The sequence below is a fragment of the Apodemus sylvaticus genome, chromosome 16 (genome assembly GCF_947179515.1).
Source record: "Apodemus sylvaticus chromosome 16, mApoSyl1.1, whole genome shotgun sequence".
Taxonomy (NCBI): Eukaryota; Metazoa; Chordata; class Mammalia; order Rodentia; family Muridae; genus Apodemus; species Apodemus sylvaticus.
In genome coordinates, this window is record NC_067487.1 from 48,747,695 (window position 1) to 48,764,660 (window position 16,966).

Here is a 16,966-nt window from a genome sequence, read left to right on the forward strand (position 1 = left end):
GGTCACTCCTGCCCCTCTGCGTGTGGGCTGACTTCCCACACTGTGCTTTTCCCTTCTGTAATGATGTCACATACTCACCAGGATGCCGAAGTAATGACTTCCCAGTTTAAAGTCATGCTGTTTGTTCCTCTGTCATTGGCTTTTCTCGTGTTTACTCTTCTCTACAGTCAGAGTCTTGGCTACAGCACGCACCCGGCGTGTCATCGTTCTGATCCACAGCTCACTAAGCTGTGTTCCTCTCGCGTAGTTTTCTGACCGGTGCGTCCCTGTTGAGTTGCTGTTTTCATAACGCATACTGCACCCATGAGAGCTGATGCCATATATTTGGGTTTGTCCATTTTACATCAGGTTGGTTTGAAAACTCAGAACAGTAAAACTCAAAATCCTATTAATGTGTTTATTAAAACAGGTGACTTACGTCAGAAACACGTCTTCTGAGCAGGAGGAAGTGGTGGAAGCGCTGAGGGAAGAGATCAGGATGATGAGCCACCTCAACCACCCGAACATCATCAGGATGCTGGGGGCCACGTGCGAAAAGAGCAACTACAACCTCTTCATCGAGTGGATGGCAGGTACGCGCTGCGGAGAGGCCGGCCGCAACCTCCTAGTTACACACACTTCACTGACTGCTTCGTTTATAAACACTTCTAGGTCTCTAAAAACAAACCTCTCCTAATATACAGGTAGACACAAAAAATGTTGTCTATATCTTAAATCTAGTAAATATTAAAATGCTTCATCTTGCTGTTTTGTTTTGCTGTACCTGGAATCGAGCCCAGAGCCTCGTATTGCTAGCTGTGCTCCCCGCTCAGCAACCTTTCCCTAAAGGTGACTTCATAGCTTGCTGTAATAGAACCTCATCTGGCTTATTTAAATTCCATAATTCTCTTGTCGTCATCGCTAACTGTATAGGTGATGTTTGTAAGAAATGTTTCTAGCAATATAAAATTCCTAAGCAGGGCGTGTGCCTGCGGGCAGTGCGCTCGCTCCAGAGGCTGAGGCCGAAGGCTGGCTTGCCCAAGCCCAGCCTGAGCCATAACAGGTGAGAATGTGTCTCAGGTAAACAAACAAACCCAAAGAAACTAATGTGTACTTAGAAAACTTAGCTTGTGGTAAAACAGCACTGAGACACAAAGTTAAACCTTGTTCTCTTGAACATAGACTGAATTCAGTTCTATAATATCTGTAACAGTGACTCCAGATATGACAAGTAGCTTGGTCAGCCAATTACTAAGTTCTTGTGTGGTTTAAGAGTGCATGTTTGCGTGTGCTTACTGCTGTGAATGTGTGCCCATGTGCATGCAGATGTCTGCGATCTGAGAGGGTTTGCGCCCCAGTCACTAGCCACCTGTGTTGAGGTAGGGTCTCCCGCGGACCCTGAGACTCATCAGTTGGACTAAGATGCCTGGCCTATGCTGAGGCTACAGGGAGGGACACGCCACCAATGCCTGGGTTTTTAATGTGTGTTCAAGGATGACCTCGGGTCTCTAACATCCATGGCAGGCACTGTACCAACTGAGCCCTCTCCCCAGTGATACCCAGTAGTTCCTCAGTCCCTTACCTACTGTTTTAGATGGTTTGTGAGTTTGTGGCTTGTCCCATCAGAGCTAGTACATGGTGTCTGATACCTAGCTGTCCTCTTGCTTCTCCCCTGCTCTTACATTCTGCTAAATACCACATCTGTAATCATCTATGCACTTTGGTTGAAAAGGGAAAGGAGTGGAATCTACATTGCAGAAATAGTTCTTTCTAAATTTATAATTTTTAACGCTTTTTGAAATCTTGGCCCTATAGTAAGCTGGTTTCATGAGGATTCTGTAAAGAAATCTTAAGTAATTTATAGTTCTGATATAGGAAACCAGTTGTACTTCTGACGTGGGCTCTGAGTTTAGCATTTCACATGAGCTCACATTGTAGGCTTAGGAAGCGTGATAAAGCAGCCAGGCTCACAGCTGTGTCTGTCTTCCAGGAGGCTCTGTGGCTCACCTCCTGAGTAAATACGGCGCTTTCAAGGAGTCGGTGGTCATTAACTACACTGAGCAGTTACTCCGAGGCCTTTCCTATCTTCACGAGAACCAGATCATTCACAGAGACGTCAAAGGTACGAATCCTAGTTATTTTCTAATGACAGCAACAAAACAAATGGTATTTTAAAACTTGACCTTTAATGGTTTCTAACAAGTTTTTAAGTCTAGGATTAAATAACCATGTGATTGTTAGAACTAAAAGGACCCTTGAGAGTTGTTGTGTCTCTTTCTCATTAGCACAGTGTGTTCAGTACCAGAAAGGCTGTAACTTGGCAGGGTGTTAAGACTGAGGCCTCCTTGTCCCCCATCTTGCTTTCAGTGTATCCCCAGAAGATCCCTGGTCTTGGTTTTTCTTAGATAATTGGTGTATCATAAACTTAAGAAAATCCTGTCAGCCCTTGCAACTTAGATTTTATTAAAGGCAACTTGAATTTGCTGTTGTGATACTTTTATTAAACTGTGATTATAAAATAAGCAAATAGTTTGAATTAGCCTATGTTGGTATAAGTCAACAAACTTTGGCCTTAAAATGTAAATTGTATCAAAATTTGAATTCTGGATAGATTTTGCTGAAATCATCATTTTCAGGGTTTCAAATCCTGATTTTACAGGTGCTTTAAGCATATTCTTTTATTGCCATGGGCCTTATGACTTTGATCTTCAGAATTTCCTTCTGAGGCCTTAGGTTAGGCACATTAGAGAGACTAGTGTGCAGAGGAAGGCAGGAGCCGCTCTCTGAGGCAGTGGCTGTCCCTACGTTGTCCCCATGTTGTCCCAGTTCATTAGTAAAGCTTTGTGGGGGCTCTCGATGTCCTTATTTGATGTCCTAACACGGGGTCACTTGCTCTCTCTGTTGGCAGGTGCCAATCTGCTCATTGACAGCACCGGTCAGAGGCTGAGAATCGCAGACTTTGGAGCTGCCGCCAGGTTGGCATCAAAAGGAACCGGCGCAGGAGAGTTCCAGGGACAGTTACTGGGGACAATTGCATTCATGGCACCTGAGGTGAGAGGTGGCTTTGGGTGTAAACAAGGACAGTATTATGGACTTCCATACGGCAGCTTTGTGCCAGGCTGTTTCACAGTAGGATCCAGTGTGCACTTAGGCACTGGAAGCTCATGACCCTATAGGCCAGTTTTTAATAGTGCCCTCCATTTCAGACTGTCTTCACAAAATTATAAAAGACAAATTTTTATAGATTTGCTTAAAGGCTACTTTAACACAAATTTAACACAGAATTATGGGGTTAGTTTGTTAGTGCATGTGGTAGAAATATACAGGAGTTCCCCCTTCCTTCCTGAAGGGAAGTAAGCCGCAGAGCGGCCCTGTCTGACAGCATCTTAGCGAGTGCACTTCTGACCCAAGTTCGCAGCTCCTCATGTCCAGTGCAGTGATGCCCCATTATTGAAGAAGAGGGGTTGCTTTGGGATCCTGGGATGTTTATCTTTGTGTCACATGGACGGACATTAAGCTGGATGATGAGATTTCAAGTCATCCATGTAATTCTTGTCTGTATCACTGTTCGCTCTGAACTTATACATAAAAAATAGACTGCTTTTCAGTAAGTCACATTTCCAAATTAACTCTGCTTTGTTTTAGGTACTAAGAGGTCAGCAGTACGGTAGGAGCTGTGACGTATGGAGTGTTGGCTGCGCTATCATAGAAATGGCCTGTGCAAAACCACCTTGGAATGCAGAAAAACACTCCAATCATCTTGCTTTGATATTTAAGGTGATTATGATATGACAACTACTTTTTAGTAGTAAAATTAGCAGAAGTCAAATTCTCATGTGTTGTCCCTACCAGTCTTCGGCTGTTGTAATTTTATATGTATGGGCGTTTTGCAAGCACATGTGCACCACATGCATGTCTGGTGCCTGCAGAAGCCAGGAGAGGAGGTCAGATTCCCTGGAACCAGAGTGATTATTAAAAAAAAGATACTTATTTTTGTATATGAAGAGAGAGAGAGAGAGAGAGAGAGAGAGAGTGTGTGTGTGTGTGTGTGTGTGTGTGTAGTGCATGACATGACACATAGAGTTAAGCCTAAGGTGTCAGTCCTCACCCTCTATCTTGTTTGTGGTGAAGTTTTTTTGTTGGTCACTACACTGCACTGCTCCAGGACTACGAGCTTCTATTCCAGGGGATTCCCCTGCGTCTGATCCCACTGTAAGACCACTGGGCCTACAGACGTGTATCCTCAGAGCTGACTGTTTCCACGGGGTACATGGGGTCTGGGATCCCAGCTCAGACCAACACCAGGCTTGCATGGCAAGCCTTCTCAGCCACTGAGCCGACTCCCCAGTCTACTCCCCATGGTTTGTTTTGTTTGGGAGGGAGGGGAGACAGGGTCTCTATAGTCCTGGCCCGCCTGAAATCCACGTGGTCAAACTCAGGACCAGGCATTGCACTGTGGGTTAAATACTTAAAGCCTGAACTAACTGTGTTTAACAGAAATGTTTGGCTTTTTTTTTCCCCTCCCTGTGAAGGAAAAACAAAAACATGAGTGGTCACACTTGGGAAGGTGGGAAAAGGGTGTCACTTTTGTCTTATGGGGGGGTATAAGATGTGAGTGCATCCACTCAGTGTGTCTAGACAGACAGGGATCACGGGTGTGAGTGCATCCACTCAGTGTCTCTACACAGACAGGGATCACGGGTGTGTGTGCATCCACTCAGTGTCTCTACACAGACAGGGATCACGGGTGTGAGTGCATCCACTCAGTGTCTCTACACAGACAGGGATCACGGGTGTGAGTGCATCCACTCAGTGTGTCTAGACAGACAGGGATCACGGGTGTGAGTGCATCCACTCAGTGTGTCTACACAGACAGGGATCACGGGTGTGTGTGCATCCACTCAGTGTCTCTACACAGACAGGGATCACGGGTGTGAGTGCATCCACTCAGTGTCTCTACACAGACAGGGATCACGGGTGTGAGTGCATCCACTCAGTGTGTCTACACAGACAGGGATCATGGGTGTGAGTGCATCCACTCAGTGTCTCTACACAGACAGGGATCACGGGTGTGAGTGCATCCACTCAGTGTCTCTACACAGACAGGGATCACGGGTGTGAGTGCATCCACTCAGTGTGTCTAGACAGACAGGGATCACGGGTGTGAGTGCATCCACTCAGTGTGTCTACACAGACAGGGATCACGGGTGTGAGTGCATCCACTCAGTGTCTCTACACAGACAGGGATCACGGGTGTGAGTGCATCCACTCAGTGTCTCTACACAGACAGGGATCACGGGTGTGAGTGCATCCACTCAGTGTGTCTAGACAGACAGGGATCACGGGTGTGAGTGCATCCACTCAGTGTGTCTACACAGACAGGGATCACGGGTGTGTGTGCATCCACTCAGTGTCTCTACACAGACAGGGATCACGGGTGTGAGTGCATCCACTCAGTGTCTCTACACAGACAGGGATCACGGGTGTGAGTGCATCCACTCAGTGTCTCTACACAGACAGGGATCACGGGTGTGAGTGCATCCACTCAGTGTCTCTACACAGACAGGGATCACGGGTGTGAGTGCATCCACTCAGTGTGTCTACACAGACAGGGATCACGGGTGTGAGTGCATCCACTCAGTGTGTCTACACAGACAGGGATCACGGGTGTGTGTGCATCCACTCAGTGTGTCTACACAGACAGGGATCACGGGTGTGAGTGCATCCACTCAGTGTGTCTACACAGACAGGGATCACGGGTGTGTGTGCATCCACTCAGTGTGTCTACACAGACAGGGATCACGGGTGTGAGTGCATCCACTCAGTGTGTCTACACAGACAGGGATCACGGGTGTGAGTGCATCCACTCAGTGTCTCTACACAGACAGGGATCACGGGTGTGAGTGCATCCACTCAGTGTGTCTACACAGACAGGGATCATGGGTGTGAGTGCATCCACTCAGTGTGTCTACACAGACAGGGATCATGGGTGTGAGTGCATCCACTCAGTGTCTCTACACAGACAGGGATCACGGGTGTGTGTGCATCCACTCAGTGTCTCTACACAGACAGGGATCACGGGTGTGAGTGCATCCACTCAGTGTGTCTAGACAGACAGGGATCACGGGTGTGAGTGCATCCACTCAGTGTCTCTACACAGACAGGGATCACGGGTGTGAGTGCATCCACTCAGTGTCTCTAGATCAGAGACTTTTCAGGATTTTGTCTATCAATTTGCATTTTTTAATAATCATTCATGAATTTGCTAAGGTAGGGAAAGGCAGAGTTTTACTATGATTAGTAAGTAGTTAGATTTAAATGATTTAGATTCGCCCTTTACCTGCTTATAGGATAATAGCTCTTACCTGGCATGGTGGCACACAACTGTAATTGAAGTACTCCTGAAGTGGAGGCAGAAAGAGCCAAGCCTGTCCTAAGACCTTATCAAAAGAAAAGAGTAAAAATTAGTTTATATTGTTTGCTACTGAGAAATAAGATTTGTCCAACACTGAAGAAAACTCACTGCATAACATACGGTGGTGTGGGTGTGACTGGGAGGCTGTGGATTCACACCTGTGTCCTGTGCAAAGCCGCTGTGGAGACTCAGGGCTCTGGTTTGCTCCCCTGCAGATTGCTAGTGCAACTACTGCACCATCCATCCCGTCACACCTGTCCCCGGGCCTGCGCGACGTGGCCCTGCGCTGTTTAGAGCTGCAGCCTCAGGACAGGCCTCCGTCAAGAGAGCTACTGAAGCACCCCGTCTTCCGGACCACATGGTAGCGAATTGTTCTAATCAGCTGTAATGGAGACAGGATGCGCAACAAGGAGAGGAAAAAAAGAACTCGTGGGCAACCGCGCTGATAACCTGCTGGCCCTCATGCCCCTGAACAGCTGGACGCGAGGCCAGCAGGGAACCCGTACCTAAGCATGTGATCGACAAATCATGACCTGGACCTAAGCTCAGCTCAGTATGCAGACATCTACAACTTGTGCAGGAACAGCAAACCGTGCCTTTCCCAGGACTGGCTCTAGGTGGACAGGAAGGCGATGGAGTCTGCATGATTAAATAACAGAAGCATAAATTTATTTTTGGAGCACTTTCAGAATATTAGCAGCTGAGGGCTCAGGCTCTCTTCTCGTGCGTCTCTTCTTCCATTTCATCTGGTGGTCACAGCGGGGCTCCGCAATTCCGGTTAGGGTTTTGTTGTTGTTGTTTGGGTTTTTTTGTTTTTGTTTTTGTTTTTTTGGTGTTTCTTGTTTTGTTTTTTGTCACTGGCTATAAAAAAAATGAAAATTAGTGTCTGGCTTTCAGGTCAGGGTCTGCTATGAGTAGCAGGAAATACATATGTTTTTAAAAGGTAATAACTCCTTTATGACCCACAGTTGACCCTTTTTTTTTTTTTAGCTCCTGGTTTATTGTGGTTCGTTGTGCATTTTACTGTTGGCCCTTTCATTTCGTTGTTGTTTTTTTTTTCTTTTTTTTTTTTTTTTTGGAAAATACGGTTCTGAATTTTCATTTCACCTTCATTTGTATTGAATATTCAGGGAAAGGCGATCTCTTCAAACCAGAATAAAAGTAGAAGTAGGTGTGAAGAAGTTTATTAAGTCTGTGTCTATTGCAGGAGTTCTGTTTTCTTCTATTGGCATATAGTGAAGTACTGGCCACATCGACTCAGTCTCTGCCCTCACTGTGTGGGTTAAGTAGAAACTCACTTAGGAGGCTTCTGTTCTCAGATGCAGCTCACAGGGCAGGGCAAGACTGTCTGAAAGTTGGGTAATTATTTCATATTATTTTGCTAGCCTATAGGAAGTTCACACCATTTAAATCTCTATAACAATCCACCATTCATCCCCACAGATGATAATGTAACTACTGTTTTCCTTCTGCCATGCATGATGTTTTATACTAGACTGGGCTGATAAACTCACTCATCTACCAATCGGTAACATTTAAACAAATTCTAAATTTGCTCTGCATTTCGAAAATGCTCAGAAAGAAAAGTGAAGTTGAGTTTCATTTACACACTAATTCCTGACATTTGCACAACTCTTTGTCTTAGCCTCAAGTTGAATTCAGATGCATGGAATCGTGAAGGAAAACGGTAGCCCTTTGTATGTGTGTCTTTTAATCAAGTACTGATTAGCTATTAAATGTAACTTTGAGATGTTAAGTTTTAACTCTTCAGAAGCCAGTGTGAAATAGAATTGGTTATTCTCAAAGACTCAGGATAAACTAAATAAGCTATATATATATGTAGTACATTTGGAATGTACAACACAAATTGGAAGTAAAATAAGTTCCAAGATACGTTTACAGGGATATATTGCAGATAATTTTCAAAGACAGTTTTATGTGAATGTGCTTTTTAGTGAAATTTTACATTCCTTTGTTTTGGAAGATTGGCAATATTTGAAGAGTTAAAAAATAATACAGAAATGTGAAGTTTGGTAATGCTAAATGTATTGTACTTGACTTTTTTTCTTTTTATTTTTACTTTTTGACTACTTAGAATTTTCACAATTCTAATAAGATTGTTCCCAAGTCTCTCGCGTGCAAGCTTTAAGGACGCACTCTTGCCATTTACCGTACTGGAAGACCATTGGTCAGATCAGCACTGTGTCTGACAGAGATGTAAACTGTAGAAACTGAGGAACCTCGGCTAATCAGTATTACTGTGTAGATCAACATGCCCGCCACATTTCAGACTCAAAACTGTCCCCAGATGTCAAGACCCACTGTGTTTGAGTGTGTTTGCCGTCCCTCAGCTTGCTGGTAATTGTGGTGTTTTGTTTTCGATGCAAATGTGATGTAATATTCTTATTTTCTTTGGATCAAAGCTGGACTGAAAATTGTATTGTATAATTATTTTTGTGTTTTTAATGTTATTTGGTACTCAAGTTGTAAATAACGTCTACTGCTGTTTATTCCAGTTTCTACTACCTCAGGTGTCCTATAGATTTTTCTTCTACCAAAGTTCACTCTCAGAATGAAATTCTATGTGCTGTGTGACTGATTCCTAAGACTTCCAGGGCTTAAGGGCTAACTCCTATTAGCACCTTACTATGTAAGCAAATGCTACAAAAAAAACAAAAAACAAAAAACAAAAAACAAACAAAAAAAAACAACAGAAAAAAAAAACTCCAGGTTAAGAAAATTTGGCTTAAATGTATCCTTTGTTATTTTAAATATATCGAGATATTTTAATTAAAATTTTTACCCCTTTGAACCAATTTTATAGTATTTGTACCTATTTTGGTGTTTTGTCTTTATAGTAAATAAAAGTTTTTGAACAAAAGTTAACTGGTATTTTGGCTTTTCTTTTAATGGAATCTCATCCTAATAGAAAGATTCTGAAAACACACTACGTGATTTCTGCCTTTCACCCAGTGACCCCTCAGCCTCTGGCCAGACCCTCCACATGCAGATGTGGCTTGTGGAAGAGCCTCAGACTGAGTGAGTGCTTCCCCTGTCGGGCTGGGAATGCGCAGGTAGGCTGAAGGCTGCAGGCATCATGTGCTTGCATACGATGGTAAAAGGGCTGTATGCCATCCCTTTGTCCTGTGCTGCAGAGATGACCTAGGAACCCTGGGTAACCACAGACCACATAAGTACCATTGTCATCCAGTCCAGCTGTGTGCGCTTAGCTTTGCGTGAGATATCATCCTGATAGTTACCACAGCAAGCCATTCTTATTCTTTGAACACAATAGCATTTTGAAAAGTTAAGGGCTGGGTGGTGGTGGCGCACACCTTGATCCCAGCACTCTGGGAGGCAGAGGCAGGCAGATTTCTGAGTTTGAGGCCAGCCTGGTCTACAGAGTGAGTTCCAGGACAGTCAGGGCTACACAGAGAAACCCTGTCTCAAAAAAAAAAAAACCAAAAAAAAAAAAAAAAAAAAAAAAAAAATCCAAAAAAAAAAGGAAAGTGTATGCATGTGTCAGATATCACGTGGTATCCCATTAATGTGTACTGTTATTAGGTTATATATCAACAAATAACTGTAAGTGGAGCACAGTGACCACAACATTATTGCTAGCACTCTAGAGGCAGAAGTAGGTAGCTCTGTGTGAGTACAAGGCCAGCCCAGTCTACAGTGTGAGTTCCAGGACACCCAGAGCTATGTCTCAAAAAAATAAATAGATAAAAAAACACTCAACCCCAAAGAAAGAAGAAAAGGAATTAAAATGAGTAAAGGGGCTAGAGAGATGGCTTAGTAGTTAAGAGCAGTGTCTGCGCTTCCAGAGGTCCTGAGTTCAACTCTATATCTATAATGTGATCTGATGTGATCTTCTGGCATGCAGGTATACATGCAGATAAAGCACTCATATACATAAATAAATCTTAAAAAGTAAAGATGAGACAAGTGGAAGACATAAATGTCAAACCTAAGTCTACCATCCAGTGATTGTGGTAAATTTGAGCATCCATATAGAAAGGAAAAATATGAAGCAGAAACTGCACATTAAGATAAGCTAATGGCTGCTGGGCGTCATTGTTCCCAGGCTAATGGCTGCTGGGTGTCACTGTTCCCAGGCCCTTCTGTGTTAAGATAGGCCAATGGCTGCTGGCTGTTACTGCTCTCACAGGCTTCTTGTAGAATTAGAACATATAGGTTTGCATACACACATGCAACATATCTACATGCACATATCTACACATAGAAACTATGAGTTTGTGCTATGGTTTTGATCAAACACCAACAGGTGCATTGAAGCCTTTCTAAATTTGTATCTCTTTCCTCCAAGAACTATGACGGTAATCACCCCCTAATGGATCAGTTGATTTAGCTCCTCCCTCCCTCTCTCGCCCTTATATAAACCTCTTGATCCCCAAACCTGGATTTCATAGAAGAGCCTTCCTTTTGGGGACTCCCAGCTCCTCACTGCACCTAGGGGCTTTGTTTCTTAATGAATGTCATTTCTTTGTTTTTTGAGAATGGGTCTTACTGTGCAGCCCTGATTGGCCTTGAACCCAGAGACAGCTCTCTGCTTTTGCTTCCTGGGTGCTAGTTCCTTATTGTCATGGTAGGAAGCATGGCGGCATGAAGGCAGGCATGATGTTGGAGGAGCAGCTCAGAGTTCTACATCTGGATGCACAACAGCAGGCAGAGATGCTGGGCCTGGCTAGAGCCTTTGAACCCCTAACGCCCACCCCCAGTGGACTTCCAACAAGTCCACACCTACTACCACAAGGCTAATCCCACACCTAATCCCTCTTTGGTAGTACCACTCCCTGATGCATTCAAATCATATGAGCCTTTGGGGAGGGGGGCAATTCTTATTCAAACCACCATAGTAGGCAAAGAGACTGTTTAGTAAGAAGTGATAAAGATCAGATCTTAATGAAGATGAAGATTAAAGCTACAATCAAAAGGAAGCAGAACATTAGATGATAGAAGCCAGAGGTCCTCCTACAAATCTAAGAAAGCAGAGATGAGGGAAGTCAGGAGAAGAGAGGTGGTTGAAAGCAGGCAGGCAGACATAGTGAGTGCTTCACTAGAAGTCAAGTTGAGGCTCTTCTGAACTCGACCAGCCTGGACTACACAACAAAACTCAGGGTGGGTGGATGGAAAGACCAGACAGGAGGAAAGGAAGAAGTCAGTGATTTCAAAAGCCACAATGTGAAGAGTAGAGTCTGGTTATGGAGTGTCTCCTAAATGCTCACTGATTAAAGCGTGGCTCCTGGCTGGAAGTGTGTGAGCTGACTCAGCATTAAAGGTACTTTACCTAAGAGTCCACACTGAATGGGTGTTAGAAAGTAGGGCCTGGCTGGATAGAGTAGGTCACTAGGTAGGAAGGAGTCTCTGGCTCCTTCCTCTCTCCACCTGCTTTCTTGCAGACTCATTAGTGAGCTCCTTCCCTACCATCGGCCTTAAAGCAAGGGAGATCCCAGTCCATGTCTACATCCTCTGAAAGTTGAGCCAAATGAGCTGAGAAGTTATTCCTCTCAGCTATTTTGTCACAGGAACAAAAAACTGACACAAGAACGCCAAGGCTCGGAAGAAGAATGGCAAGGACAATTTCGATGGAGCTGAAAGAATGGAACAAGGTTGCATTCGCTGAGTGCTGTGGGAATGTATCCACTGTAGCCCATGTGCTCTCTGAGTGCTGTGGGAATGTATCCACTGTAGTCCATGTGCTCACTGAGTGCTGTGGGAATGTATCCACTGTAGTCCATGTTCTCTGAGTGCTGTGGGAATGTATCCACTGTAGCCCATGTTCTCTGAGTGCTGTGGGAATGTATCCACTGTAGCCCATGTTCTCTGAGTGCTGTGGGAATGTATCCACTGTAGTCCATGTGCTTGCTGAGTGCTGTGGGAATGTGTCCACTGTAGTCCATGTTCTCTGAGTGCTGTGGGAATGTATCCACTGTAGTCCATGTTCTCTGAGTGCTATGGGAATGTATCCACTGTAGTCCATGTTCTCTGAGTGCTGTGGGAATGTATCCACTGTAGTCCATGTGCTTGCTGAGTGCTGTGGGAATGTGTCCACTGTAGTCCATGTTCTCTGAGTGCTGTGGGAATGTATCCACTGTAGTCCATGTGCTCTCTGAGTGTTGTGGGAATGTGTCCACTGTAGTCCATGTGCTCTGAGTGCTGTGGGAATGTATCCACTGTAGTCCATGTTCTCTGAGTGCTGTGGGAATGTATCCACTGTAGTCCATGTGCTCTCTGAGTGTTGTGGGAATGTGTCCACTGTAGTCCATGTTCTCTGAGTGCTGTGGGAATGTATCCACTGTAGTCCATGTGCTCTCTGAGTGTTGTGGGAATGTGTCCACTGTAGTCCATGTGCTCTGAGTGCTGTGGGAATGTGTCCACTGTAGTCCATGTTCTGAGTGCTGTGGGAATGTATCCACTGTAGCCCATGTTCTCTGAGTGCTGTGGGAATGTATCCACTGTAGCCCATGTGCTCACTGAGTGCTGTGGGAATGTATCCACTGTAGCCCATGTTCTCTGAGTGCTATGGGAATGTATCCACTGTAGTCCATGTGCTCGCTGAGTGTTGTGGGAATGTGTCCACTGTAGTCCATGTTCTCTGAGTGCTGTGGGAATGTATCCACTGTAGTCCATGTTCTCTGAGTGCTGTGGGAATGTATCCACTGTAGTCCATGTGCTTGCTGAGTGCTGTGGGAATGTGTCCACTGTAGTCCATGTTCTCTGAGTGCTGTGGGAATGTGTCCACTGTAGTCCATGTGCTCTGAGTGCTGTGGGAATGTATCCACTGTAGTCCATGTTCTCTGAGTGCTGTGGGAATGTATCCACTGTAGCCCATGTGCTCACTGAGTGTTGTGGGAATGTGTCCACTGTAGTCCATGTTCTCTGAGTGCTGTGGGAATGTGTCCACTGTAGTCCATGTGCTCGCTGAGTGTTGTGGGAATGTATCCACTGTAGTCCATGTGCTCGCTGAGTGCTGTGGGAATGTGTCCACTGTAGTCCATGTGCTCGCTGAGTGCTGTGGGAATGTGTCCACTGTAGTCCACTGATGTAGTGAAGAGGCTTACTCAGGAGCAGGCATCGGCATTCGCACAGCACAGAGGGCATGCATGCGGAGGAGAAGGCACTTAGCAGAGCCTAGAGGGCCTCCTCACACCCTGCTTTTCAGCTCTGCTCTCCTGACTCTGCCTACACGTGCTCATGACCAATAAGACATCCTAGCAGCCATCGCCAGTTGTCAGCATCAGAACGCTGTCTTGCTATCAGACACACACACACACACACACTTACCAGGACATCCTGCCCCCTCTCATACTCTGGACTCATTCCTACTTACTCTTTAGAATTGCTCACATTCAAGATTTATTTTTATGTTATGATTGCTTTCCTGTGTGTATGTGTGTGCCTGAAGAAGGCCAGAAGAAGGCATATCTATAACTATAGTTATAGATAAGTTGTAACTTTCCATGTGAGTACTAGGAACTGAACCCCAGTTCTCTGCAAAAACAAGTACTCTTAACTGCTGAGCCACCTCTTCAGCCCATAGACTCTTAAAAAAAAGATTTATTTTATACATATGAGTACATACTGTCACTGTCTTCAGATACAGAAGAGGGCATCGGATCCCATTGCAGATGGTTGTGAGCCACCATGTGGTTGCTGAGAATTGAACTCAGGACCTCTGGAAGAACAGTCAGTGCTCTTAATCGCTGAGCCATCTCTCCAGCCCCCAACTGACAGACTCTTAATTCCCCAGGGAAATCATGTCTACCCAGACCAAATGATCCTCTTCTGTTAATGTCTTAGCATCCCACGTATGAGTCACCAGACTCTTATTCTATAGGGCTGTGGGGTTGCCACTATAGGGACTATATTATCCTTATTTCTATATTCTCATTGACTAATACAGAGGCTAAAACATACTTAATTTAGTTGAACTAGTCAGCAGTGGGGAAGGGGGGCACTGTGTCATACCAATGTCTCAGAAGGCTGTGTATGGTACTATTTGAGAGGGCAACTATTGTTTCGGACTGAGGGGCCATCAACCAGGAACTACCATAAGGAAAGGAACCTGGAGATAATTTGATATAGTCTGAGGTGAAAGACAGACAACAGGAAGCAATCATGGAGAGAGAAAGAACTAAACTCCAACATATAAAGAAGTGTCGTGAGGCTCAGTTCAGGCCATGAAAGGTACAGTGATTGTGACGTCAAGTTCAGTGCCCAAGAGCGGAGCCCATCTCCTGAGGACAACTGCCCATCTGACCACCCTGACCCTGAGGTCAGTAGATACATCAAGAATTTGGAGAATTCTGAAGATCCAATGAACTATCTCACACTCACACAACCCAACACACACACACACACACACTGTACTGGCTGGTTTTGTGTGTCAACTTGACACAGGCTGGAGTTATCACAGAGAAAGGAGCTTCAGTTGGGGAAGTGCCTCCATGAGATCCAGTTGTGGGGCATTTTCTCAATTAGTGATCAAGTGGGGAGGGCCCCTTATGGGTGGTACCACCTTTGGGCTGGTGGTGTTCTTGGGTTCTATAAGAGAGCAGGCTGAGCAAGCCAGGGGAAGCAAGCCAGTAAGAAACATCCCTCCATGGCCTCTGCATCAGCTCCTGCTTCCTAACCTGCTTGAGTTCCAGTCCTGACTTCCTTTAGTGAATGCAGAACTGTTAGCTGAATAAACCCTTTCCTCCCCAAGTTGCTTCTTGGTCATGATGTTTGTGCAGGAATAGAAACCCTGACTAAGACACACACCTACTCTAAAACGTGAACCATTTCAGGGTGATAATTAGGGAGTTTTAGGAATATGTGGTAGTTTGCTTAGCCCACAGACTGCAAAGCCACGGGCTGCCATCAAAGCTTCCTGGTATGGACAGAAGGGAAGATTATTAAGGGACGGGAGCTCTGGCAAACATTGCGCACTTGCCTGGTCCAGATTCAGCAACTGCTAAACAACAGAACTTTCAAACACTAAACATGGGTCTAGTAAAGTCATGGATCTTGGAGGAGAACCTACAGTGCCACTAAACCAGCATGATCCCTAACTGCATTCTAGGTTATTTATCCTATAACCACAGATAAGAGTAGTTCTTGCCCTTCATCCAAGAAACGTCCTTTTGCAAGAGAGACCATTATAGAAAACAACAACCAAGCAAAATGAAGAGTTGTGGGTCCCAGTCCCAACTCATATATCTATAACACAACTTGTGCACCTCAAGCTCAAGTGCTATTACAGAAGAGAAGGTGGAAAAATTGTAAGGGCCAGAGGATCAGGAAGTTCTGTGTGAAACTGTCTCTCCTAGAAATGTCTGAGACACCCATGACATCTTACCAACACAGCTGCCTAAACATGACTTGAACCAGGATGATTCCTATAGACTTGCTAAAGTGTAAGGGAGAAAGCTCATGAGGTTTCAGTCCTAGACAAAGATCTACAAGCAATAAAGCAATACAGAGAGTAGGAGGAACAGTGTTCCCGGGGATGAACACACCAATTGGTTATACAATACCAAATGTACGCACGCACGAGACAGCAATTTAAAGACAAAGAGGCCATGAAGTTGAGAGGAAGGAAGAGTGAGGGGTCAGAGCAGTGGTTCTCAACCTTCCTAATGCTGAGACCCTTTAATCCAGTTTCTCATGTTGTGGTAACCCACAACCATAAAATTATTTTGTGGCTACTTCATAACTGTAATTTTGCTACTGTTATGCATCATAATATAAATACCCGATTTTCAATGGTCACAAGCAACCCCTGTGAAAGAGTCTTTAGACACCTACCAAGGGGTTGTGACACACAGGTTGAAAACCACTGGGTTAGAGAAACGAAGGGAAATGAGAGAAATTATGTATTAATAAAACAATTATACTAAAAGGAAGGAAGAACAAAAGAACGAACGAACTTGGGTGAAGGCTCACTGGATAAAGCACCTACTGTACAACATGGGGATCTGAGTTTGAATCCTTAGAACTCAAAGCCAGACACAATAGCACAGGTCTGTAAATCCTGCATTCTTATGGAGAATGGAAGAAGAGACGGGAAAGTCCCCAGAGCTCCGGGACCTCTGGTGAGCACGGCTGCAAACAATGAAAAGCTTTCTCAAACCAAACAACAGTGAGCACTCTGTGAACTCAACTGACGCTTGAGGCTGTCCTCTTTACAATTGTACACACACACACACACAGAGCAAGGGCTGTCCTCTTTACAATTGTATACACACACACACACACACACAGCAAGGGCTGTCCTCTTTACAATTGTATACACACACACACACACACAGAGCAAGGGCTGTCCTCTTTACAATTGTATACACACACACACACAGCAAGGGCTGTCCTCTTTACAATTGTATACATACACACACACACACACACAGCAAGGGCTGTCTGTCCTCTTTACAATTGTATACGCGCGCGCGCACACACACACAGCAAGGGCTGTCCTCTTTACAATTGTATACACACACACAGCAAGGACACAGGAGGAGAGGAGTAAACTTTACATACTGCAGGTATGAATACAATGAGAAATTTCCA

At 44.8% G+C, this 16,966-nt stretch overlaps 2 protein-coding genes across 2 annotated transcripts in view; both read left to right on the forward strand.

Annotated features, from left to right (window-relative positions):
* Map3k1 (mitogen-activated protein kinase kinase kinase 1) overlaps window positions 1–8,679 on the forward strand; it is a 64,483-nt gene extending 55,804 nt beyond the window's left edge. Inside the window, exons 16-20 of the mRNA XM_052159417.1 lie at window positions 410–572; window positions 1,970–2,101; window positions 2,888–3,030; window positions 3,625–3,756; window positions 6,610–8,679. Of these exons, the coding sequence (XP_052015377.1) occupies window positions 410–572; window positions 1,970–2,101; window positions 2,888–3,030; window positions 3,625–3,756; window positions 6,610–6,759 (720 nt within the window). The 3' untranslated portion in view covers window positions 6,760–8,679. The remainder of the gene's footprint in view (window positions 1–409; window positions 573–1,969; window positions 2,102–2,887; window positions 3,031–3,624; window positions 3,757–6,609) is intronic.
* Gpbp1 (GC-rich promoter binding protein 1) overlaps window positions 1–16,966 on the forward strand; it is a 722,682-nt gene that overhangs the window by 402,339 nt on the left and 303,377 nt on the right. The gene's annotated exons all lie outside the window — the stretch shown is intronic.